Source organism: Topomyia yanbarensis, chromosome 2 (genome assembly GCF_030247195.1).
Source record: "Topomyia yanbarensis strain Yona2022 chromosome 2, ASM3024719v1, whole genome shotgun sequence".
NCBI classification, from domain to species: Eukaryota; Metazoa; Arthropoda; class Insecta; order Diptera; family Culicidae; genus Topomyia; species Topomyia yanbarensis.
In genome coordinates this window covers 94,674,390-94,685,369 of record NC_080671.1, presented here as the reverse complement: position 1 = coordinate 94,685,369, position 10,980 = coordinate 94,674,390, and the positions used below count along the sequence as shown (strand labels likewise).

Here is a 10,980-nt window from a genome sequence, read left to right as displayed (position 1 = left end):
TGCCTGCATTTCGGTTTGAATTGGAAGGCGTACCCCCAAAGCTGCTCCATGATGGTGTTTGTGGGTTGTGGGATTGCTAGAATTTTTTCTTCGGCTGTTATTGTTGTGTGGGGCCATTGGGCGGTCGAGAATTTTTCTTCTTCAACTTCCGGGTGACAATAAGAGTATCTGTTTCCGAGTCGTTGTCCGTTACACTCATGGCTTCGGTGTTGGTGTCCGAGTTTGCAGTAACGTAGCGGTCTTGGTTGGTGGTCCCTAGATCCGTCATCTCGAATGGTTCGTTGATCGTCGATTTTCCGGCAATGACCTTCCAGGAGGCCTAAATTCAGTCGTTATTTCGGGCGATACTTCCTTTATTCGTTTGTTCTTTTTCTTTTCTTTGTTTCCTTCTTCAGTGTTTTTACATTGGCAACCGGGCTGTTTTTGACTTCTTGGCTTCGGGATATGACAAACCTTGCTCGACTTCGATTTTGACAATTTCGTTCTCCTTCCTGTAGAGCGGGTAGTTTCGATCGGTTGGCCTATGTCCTTCCTTGCAGTGGAAACAGTGTTCGGTTTTTGTGCAGTCCTCAGAACTGTGTCCTTCATCGGAGCATTTTTGGCAGCGGGGAGCGCCTTTGCAACGAGCTTTTGTATGCCCATATTCAAGGCAGCCGAAACAGAGCATTGGAGAGGGATAGTACGCACGAGTTGGTACTCTTAGTGCTCCGAAGTAGATGTGTTGGGGCCAGGTAGTTCCTGCAACGGTCAGCACCATCGTGGAGGTATTAACCCTAGTTTTATCCACCATCCGTGTGAATCCCAAGTAACAATAGAAGTTTTATAGCACGCTACAAGTGCAATCTAAGTTTTATCAGTGGCTATAAAACTACCATAAAACCTCAATTGTTACTAGGGAATCTTTGCACGTGCGTAACGCCTTGGGGTGCCAGCTCAGACAGTAGATCTTCTTGCGACATTTGGATCACTTCCGGGCAGTTGACAATGCATCTACTGTAGTTGAGTGTAGGATGGATGGTAACTTCAACGGGTGTTTTATCAATCAGCTGCTTCATGTCCAGCAATTTGTTAGCATGTATTGGGCTTCGTACCTTGATGATATATTTCGTGCCTTTCGATTCGGTGACTGCAGTGTATGCATCACCAATCAGTGATTGCATCGATTTTCCGATGGTGAAAGGATGATTCATCGGCAGAACCTCCTCATTGACAGGTTGCAGTGAAAGCACAATCACTTTACCGTGTTTTCCTTCGGGGTCCATCGATTTCGGACAGCCGGCCCCGTAGTCATCTGGCGGCCGAGGCAGCCCGTAGCTTAACGTAGAGGCCATTCGGCCTTTCGACGCGTGGAACGACTATCGATGACGTTAGCAGACGCGCGCGTGAGAAAACGAGAGAAACCGACGACGACGATTATACTCACTCCCGACGACGCTTTCCCGGTCTATGCCGGTTGTCACTCTCGCGGGAACGAAACGAATTTGCGACCGTGTTTACTGTTACGACCGAGTTAAATTTTTCAACCGACGACGATTGCTTTGTTTTGAGTGTGTTTAGGTAGATGTGTAGAGCAACTAACTAGCGTCCGTTCAAGTCGCTTGTCAAATACCAACTGATGATCACAGAGGGGGAACAACTTGACAGCTCCTATACAAATCGTTGAAACCACTTTATTTGGGTCTGTGGGTCTAAAATGGCGGATCATTTTTATTCAAGAACAATTTCTAAAAAAAAGCGTAAACTTGTTCACAGTGAAAATTTTCTTGCTCAATTTTTTTTTACTTTCGATAATTCATTTTTGAAGACTTTTTGGGCGTTTGGTGTTGTTTTGTTATAAAAATACATCTTTATTCCGATGCATTATTTTTAAATGATTCATGATTTTTTGGAATCATCAGCATACAAACAAGCGGCGCTTATATTAGTTAGTGAGCACCTTTATTTAGTCTTAATAAATTAGGTAGTAATATTTGTATTGGCTGTTTTGCTCCCTTTCCGATAAAAAACGAACTGTCATCACTTCTGAATTTCGTGGAAACCTTTGCACCGTAAATGTCGCAGCACCTATCAGTTAGATGCTATACTGTCAGAAATAAACAGTCGAAGTCAATCCTGCCTTTGTTAAATGCGAAGTGAAAAATGATAATCACAAAGCTAAATGTATTTAAAGATTAACGACAAACTTTCGAGAATTGTCATATGCGAAAGATATTTCAAGGGCAATGGGAGAGGAAAAAGTTCACACTAGAAGCGCACTCAAATCAAGTCATGCATTTTATATTTTACATTCGGCACAATTTGTAGTCCTTAACTTGTTTGTATTTATCTTAAATTATTACGCTGTTTTGAAATGATCATCTTGATTATCTCTTCCGAATGTAAATAATTAAGTTCGTAAAAGACGTCACGAAATTATTTTCTCGCAAAGAAATTTACAGTATCGCAATTAGTGGACGGCGTTCTATGGTGGTGACATCATTCGAAATACGGTGGTTTCAAGCAACTTAGGCTAAACGTCAAGTTGCGGGAGGGTTGGATGATCATGAATTTTCGAAGTGAGTTTGGAGGTTGCCTAACTAAATTGAAACAGCCTGTTCCGTTGGCCCCTAAATTTGCGAGAACACCGTTTTAAGTTGAAACTTGGAAATTACAGAAGAGTTTGAAATATAGTTTTCCTGAAGAAAAACTTTTTTTTCGATTTTATGGAGTATTCTCAATAATCTGTCACGTTACAGCCAGAATCTGTCACGTTACAGTTCTATATTTGTATTGAAGCAAGGATATCGAGACAATCGTACACAAATCATCCTTGATCTGGGAACGGAGTACTATCGGGAAATTTCATGTTTATTTTGAAAACCATATTGGTTTTGTTGAGCAAACGTGAATAACTTATTCTAAGGTCATAATTTCACGAAGTTACACATTATGTCGAAAGAAGATCCAAAAGAACTTAAAAACATCTGCATTTTGAAGAACAGTTTTCCATGAGCATTTTAAATTGCAAAACATTTTGAACATTCCTACAACTAAACTATTTACAGAAAAAAAATAATTAAAATTAAAAATTATAAGATTTTTGAAATATGTTTTAAGTTTTTGTTATGAAATCGCTTATTGGTATTTTCTCCACAATGCAATAATATTTTATATCCTTTTCATTTATTTAAATTTTAAACGCGTTATGGTTTTTAGCGTTTGGTATTTGTCAGTAACTTATTAAAAGGGCGTATTTTCACTACCATATATTGTTTTTGAAAAAAAAACATGTATTGGAAAATTTTTCTAAAGAGAATTTTGCTTCGAAGTGATATTTAGTATTAATAGTGTATAAGAAAATTATATTTATGACTGGAAAATATTAGGAAATTTAGAAGCATACTTTAAGTCAGTGTTAAAAATGCTTTCTTACTAATAACTTCTTAATAATGCAATCACTGTTTCTGCTATTGTTAAGTTTGCGTTCATTGTGTTTTGTAATTGTATTTTGCAACTTTTCTGTCTTTTCTTTTTGAAACATTTCGCCAAAAAATATTCGCACAGAAGAATTAATTTCCTAGAACTCTCTATCATATAGTTTTGCTGCATAAATGGTGATTTTCGAACAATATATTCCAAAGTAGTATATTCAATATCTTATACGCCCTTTTTAAATATTACTCTTGAATAAAAATTGTTTGTTTAACAGTGACATACTTAATCTTCCATATAAATGAAACGTAAAAAGTTCCATCAGAAACGAAGAAGGTCACCATTTTTGACGTAATTGAATCAAACGTAATTGAAACATAGCAGAAAACATCTTTCACGTTACATGAGATCAACTGTGTTTTCTCAAAAAAAGAATAAAACTTTAAGGTTTTCACAATACATTTTCATAAAGTAGCCTCAAAGTAGTAAGAAAAAATGTAGGTTAGACATTGTATGCAAACTTGTTGCAAACTTGCAGAACGAGACCAGACGACGCAAAATCTGACGACTGCAACAGCGGACTAACTGTCAGGTATTAAGGCAACCGTCACTTCGGTTGGTCTGGCCTGTCAATGTCACTCGATACAGGAGTATCAGTGGCCAATAAAGGGTAGAGGTAGCGGAATCTAAGCTCAATTAAGCAAAATAACACATGCGACTGATGCGACTCACTATTTCTAAAACATTTGGCATGCAAAAAAAAAATAAAAACTGTATTTCCAAACTTAAGTCCCATCTCAATTCAAAAAGATTCCTTGTACCATTTTTTCAACATTATACCAGATCTCGACGCTTCATGACATTGTTTTTTGATTGCGCTCAAATTTTGCAATGGGACTTTTTTCGAGGTACCAATGCTTTTGAGGTGTGTCCGATTTGAAATTTCAGGAAGACCATAAATAGTGGCACTCTAGACTCTACCGTATATTAAGTGTACTCCTCAATTGACCCAAATGCTCCTAAATTGGATGTGGAACAAGATTCATTGCCAAAGATCCGAGCTTCCATATAAAATCAAACATAATGAACTGGGTTCGACCGTATGCGATCTTTTTTTCGGATCAAAGATAGTTCGTCTAATATTCCGCAAGACGCAGATATATTCAGCTATGCCAGATATCTCGAAAGTTCGCCTAGATAAGTACAGGATTGTGATATTTTGTCTAAAGCAAACAAATGACGTTACTGGCGACAAAACTTTCATGAAGAACTAACGCGTTTACATGCCTGCTTACAAAGTTGAGATCGATGGTGTAATTATCGATTCGAATTTGGCATGCGTGGATCTACTGACGGACGGGATTGTCTGTTTTCAACACCCCTTGCTCCAGTAAGCGAAGACTTTGAGTGACAATCGCACCGGACCTTCAAACTAGTGTCGGGTGACCTTTTGTCGAGATTGCTTTGTGTCTTCTTCGACAAGGATCGTCTGCATGATCGGTTGTTTGTGCCGCGCGTCATGCATGCAGTATTGCACTAATTACAAGAAAATGAGTCTTCGTATCCATATTTTTTTCTCTTTTGAAAGGCCGCTAAATACACCAGCAAGAAAATGCTCCGCCACAAATCCGAAGCAAACAGCATCTGGTCAATTAAGAAGAAACAAACAGTTTCCAACGCTTCCAGGAACACCAAAAACCATGTGACATTTCAACCAGAGATTCAACTTAGTGCGGGATTGGTTAGATCTAGGTTAATCTAGCTTACTCTACGATCTTTGCTACAGCTTTAGAAAAGGCGACTTGCTTTACTGACCATAACCACCTTTGTGTTCCTCTTGTTCTTATTAAACTGAGAAAACGACCGGAAATAGTGTGCAAAATTTTTGTTGAAATTTGAAGTCTTTGTCTTGTTTGTTGTTTATTCTGGACTAACAGGACCGTGGCGTAGTCTTTTGACGCCTTTGGTAGAGTCTCAGTTATGCCCCTTTTTTCTGTCTGTTTTGGTTTTCTTTGTCAGTTCGACTTTCAAACAATAATTTTGTGTGTACCAGGGAATGATACTATTTTCGTGACTAATTTCATGACTTAACCTCACTTATTTTAAAAAGCAGATCAAGATTTTGCCGCCCTTCCCCCTAATGTTAGCGCCCTTGGCGGGGACCATCCTGGCCAACCGCATGCTACGGCTCTGATTTTATTTCAAAAATCACAAGGAAAAGTTATACATATATAAATATAAAGTTTATCTTGACAAAAACACAAACGCTACATAGTTCTGTTCTTTCCCATCTCTTTTCCAGCTCCCTATCGCCTAACGGACACCATCGAGATCATCGAAACGCCCGGTCACACGCTGTCATGCGTCTCGGTGCTGGTCCGGGCTAGCAACCTAGCCCCAACCGGACTGGTTGTCATCGTGGGGGACCTCTTCGAGCGGCATCAGGACATCGCCGACGAACGGCTGTGGCTGGATGCCGGCAGTGAGAACCCCACGGCACAGCGTCGCAATCGCGCGAAACTAGCGATGCTGGCCGATGTCATAATACCCGGCCACGGGGCACCGTTTCCGGTCGATCAGCAGCTAAGAGCGAGCCTAAGCTCGCAGGTCCCACAAGGCGAGGATTGATCGGGCCGGCCGGAACGAAAGGGGGAGAGAAGTGGGAAGCCGATGGTTGACGACGACCGGTCGTTTAACATTCAATAGAAATTTATCACTTATTGCGTGAACCAAAATATTACACTTTAGATTAGTTGTTGGCTTGTGTTAGTTTATTCAAACTACAGTTATCGAAGATAAACACTACAAATTTACCATACTTAATGCGTTATTATAATTGCAATTTTCGAGCATTACGAAAGGAAATTAAAAAAAAAGGAAATTGGATAGGAATGAGTAAATGGAAGGTTAAAAGATTGATATGAACTGTTCACAGTAGTTTGGCAAAGTAGGGTAAAATGCAGAACCGGAATTAGCTTCAAATATTAGTTACATGGAAATGGCTTATGTTCTACAGTTTGTATTTAAAAACAGCTGGAAAAAAACTTTGCTGGATTACTAATCCTAAAGAAAAATCATACTATAAACAACAATATATTGAACGTGCACGATATTAATATGCAATTTATGATCATACATGTATGTTAGTGGAATAAAAGTTTCAAGTTTCTTAACAATAATGTATTTGTGACATGGTAAAAAAACAATTACGAATTACATCACTGATTACCAAAAGAAACAAAAAACTAAAAAATAAGTAGCAGTTTTAAATGTTTAATCTTTGTTCGGAGGCAACTAAAATGTTCTACATTCGCTGTTGAACAGTACCAAATTCCAACAAAAAAAGGTTGTGCTGAGAAAAACACACTAATAGCGAACAAAAAGTGTTTTGGTACCAGCCAGCTCTCTAGAAGCTCGGTTGGGCCACGCTTTAAAAAACAGGAATGCCAATGAACACACAAAATAAACAAAAAAAATGCATGAAATTAATCACTTATTATTGTTTATTTGTTTAGTGAAACATACAATACACCGTTTCGACACGCGCCCCCCGCAACGGATATCCACTTGCCAGGGGCGCGCGAAACGTCTACACTTTTTTGGATCTAATTCGATTTAAAACCGGAGAATAACGACAACCAATGGTAGCAACATCTGGAAATGCAGAAGAAAGCTAATGTCACTTATATAAAATTAAGTAAGAAAGAAAGAAAAAAAGAAAATAAACATTGTTACAGAAACAAGTGTGTTTACAACATCGTAAATACATTGAAACTGAAAATGATCATTCATTCGAAGCATATAACTATACTCATCAAAACTTTCATACCTATGGATAGAGAAGAAAAAAGATCATCAAATATAGCTTTAAGAATAACCTCATGCAAAACTGATCGACGTTGGCAATACCCGGATTAATTGGAATCCGGGGATTCTGCTTGGAAGAAATATTATTAGTTTTGAGGTATGATTAATAGAATAAAGAGAAACTGTAAAAGATACATTTATAGCATGCAGCTGTATCTTTTACAATCGAAGAATGACTTATTGTAAAAATATTTCAAAAACATTAAATGAAACTGTAGATCTAAGATGTTACCATAAGTAAGCAGCAGCATGAATATTAAAGAGAATACGGTTCATATACTGAAAAAATATGAACAATATGCAATTGCATATTGCAAGACATGTCTTGTTGATATAAGTAACAAAAATGTTATTGATTGAAAATTTAAACAACATATAACTAACCAAGTTAAACTATTGATATGCTTTAAATAAAGTAAGCAGCAGCATGATTTCACTATATACTATCTGTATGAATAATAGTTTTAAGGACTTAATTATGCAATGCGACACATTATCCAGCATAATATAGATAAGCATATATGATAACCACTTGATTGTATCAATGGATTAAAGAATCTGATCACAAGCAAGTTAACTGCAACGGCAAAAACATAATAAAAAGAAAAAAACAAGCAACAAAAGAAAAACCAAGAACAAGAACGGCAAACTTACTGAAAAAACAAATCATATGCACCCAATGTACTGGTCCTAGAGAAGAAGGTGCGTTATGATTATTACACAAAACAGAGAAGAACTTTCGAACGCCAACAACAACAAAAACATGGAATCACTGCAACTCGAAAGCCATCAAAAACAAATGAAAGTAAAACAAGAGAACCACTGTATGAAAAAACGGAAAAAAATGTGAGGCTAAATAAAATCATAGCCCGCTGAAAGAAAAAAAACAAGAGAAGAACAAACAAACCGTCTTCTTTGAATTCCCCAAATGCAACAGAGAAAAGTCCTTTTTCCACCGTCAAGGGTGCCCATTGGGTTACATCTTTCGCTTACGACCGCGAAAAAAACATACATTTCCCCCGTCATCAAAGGTAAGTGTTTATATGCTCACATACAATATACATATACAAGTCGTGTCTCCTCTATCGCCGTGTGACGTAGGAGGACGACGACGACGACCAGCCTATATCTTGAGAGTGTACTCATCGTCGTAATACGTAGTGATCCGCCTCCGTCGTTTGTTTTTACACTTAATTGCCAACTGGAGGATGATGGTGCTTTGTTCCGGTACTCAAGATTTTCTCGAGTGTGCCAACTCCATCGAACCCCGTGAGAAACAAAATGTGACTTTGTCGCATGAAGATGGGATGTAGTATCGCTTAGGAAACGGGACGATATACCCGAGTTTTTGTTGTTGCTTTTTGCAGGAGTTTTTTTTCTGCGAGGGCAGCGTTCCCAATGTCAAAGACAGAAAACCAGCCAAGCAAGATATTGGCTGGATTTTATACGGTAGGATTATTCCCACGTATCGATTCCAAATTCATCAAAACGCAGGGTTGTTACGGTAGGAGCTGATTGCACGGTTTTTGCGAATTTCGCGGATTTGGTGCGTTTACTGTTCTCGATTTGACGCATCGCACGGATTTGGCGCGATTCAATTTTCGAGACAAAAAATGTGCAAAAATATTTCACAAGGTTGTTTATTTTCTCGAACTGCCACACTGGATTTCAAAAAACCTCCGAGACAAAAGTTTTATGTTGCCAGCAGTGGCGGCGCTAAGGGGGGGGGGGCGAAGGGGGCAACCGCCCCGAGCGGCAAAATCAGGGGGCAACCGCCCCGAGCGGCAAAATCAGGGGGCGGCATTTCCTACTAAAAAAATTTCTATTCCATTTTTTTTTAATAATTCATCAAGTTTCAATAATCACGATCAAAATCAAATGTGGGTGAAACGCTTGAATTTATATTATTTAGGCGATTGACTATTAAAAAGTAGGGGATCAAGACGACGGATGCAATCGAACAAAATTATATACATATTGCTCAGTCCCAAAAGATTCAACTGAGATTAGTTTCCGAACGAACGTACTTAAAGTAGTGGGAGTATGCAGACTAATTTGCTGGGATTAAACCACGGAACATATACAGAGTGTTTGGTTCATGGTTAAGAATCTTTCGAGCGGTGATAGAGAGTTGTATTTGGGGAAAAATCGTTCTACACAAACTATCAAAACTCAACTACAAAGCTATTGAACTTTTTTTGTAAACAACTTGTTTGTTTTTAAATGTCTATAACTCAAAAAGTATACTTTGTATTTACAATCTTTTAATTCCATTGGAAAGGTGTTTCCGTTCCTGTTAAAAATCAGGTGCGTTGGTCAGGTGCGAGAGCTTAACAACGATAAGGCCGTTGGGAAGGGCGGAATTCCGGATGAATTTCTAAAAGTCTAAGAGACCTGTGAGAAGCAATCCACTCCGTTATCGAGATGATCTGCGTGGAAGAAAAAATGCCGTTGGATTGGTTGAATGGCCTCATATGTCCTATCTTCAAGAAGTGCTACAAACTCGAACATAATATCTTCTTAGGCATAACTCAATGCCGCCTACAAGGTAGTCTCTCGTGTTTTATTGAGGACCCTGCGCCTGTTGGCTGAATGCTTTGTCGGTCGATCAACGATCAACGACGGACCATATGTTTACCCAGCGACAAATTCTGAATATATTCCGGGAATACAACTTGCGGACTCACCATCTGATTGAGCATGGTTTCCCGACAAAACTGATTAAGCTGATTCGTATGACGCTGGGTAAGATAAAATCAAGCGATACAAAGATCTGGTGTGCAGAAGGAACATGACATCGACGTCATTGGCGTTGATCGCAGAGCAGTGGAGGAGGCATTGTTGCCTTTCATAAGTAAAGCTGCAAGAATCGAACTGACTATAAACTCTCACAAGACAAAGTACATGGTAGCTGGTAGAGAACGTGAGAGCACGACGCACAGTGGCTGGAGACTGGCCAAAACCTCAAAAATTTATTTTTGAAATATTGATATTTTATATTTTTCCTAAATTTCTCATGTATTGAATGATGTATATTCAAAATTTTATGATTATTGGATAAGAACATGATTTTTAACATGAGTTTAAACGTAGCAAAGTCCGGACTTTTTAATGATTTTCATTTCCAAAACCACCATTGCTCTGTTCACTTCAAATGCATGTTGCTCATCTGATTTTCGTCCGATTTGAGCACAACTAGTTTCATTGTCTAGAAGAACGAAAGAACTTGGTTAGTGAATAAAATACATTTAGTAAATTTGCTTGGAACTATGACTCTTTCGTTTAAATATGTTTGTGGTGATCAGATCAAAAATACTTTTTTCACTAATGTATTCCGTACAAATTTCGGAATCATTTCGGAACGGTCACATAGTATACATTCTATAGCAAATAACCTCTATTTTTCGAATATCATGGTCTCGTTCTGCGCCTAGGTGCGCAAAAAGGTTTAAGGAGATTTTGAAGATTTGTTGCTGATATGGAGGCACATGGTGTTTTGTGTAAAATAGTTAGACAATCTACAGTAAACCAACACGTTATACAATGGATTTAAAGTAGTGTTCTTCATTTTTTATGATATTGCTGACATAGGTGAACAGAAACGGAAAATCTATCATGAAAACGGGATCATAGTTATAAGAAAGGTTCAATGACACTGTATGGAAAAATGCATTTAATATTTTACGACTTTTGGCATCAAAA

The 10,980-nt window shown here is 38.3% G+C and overlaps 1 protein-coding gene across 1 annotated transcript; it reads left to right on the top strand.

Annotated features, from left to right (window-relative positions):
- Positions 1-2,542: 2,542 nt before the first annotated feature.
- LOC131679594 (metallo-beta-lactamase domain-containing protein 1-like) lies at positions 2,543-6,039 on the top strand. Its single transcript, XM_058960333.1, has 2 exons — positions 2,543-2,555; positions 5,714-6,039. The coding sequence occupies exons 1-2, from the start codon at positions 2,543-2,545 to the stop codon at positions 6,037-6,039; spliced, it is 339 nt and encodes a 112-aa protein (XP_058816316.1).
- Positions 6,040-10,980: the final 4,941 nt, after the last annotated feature.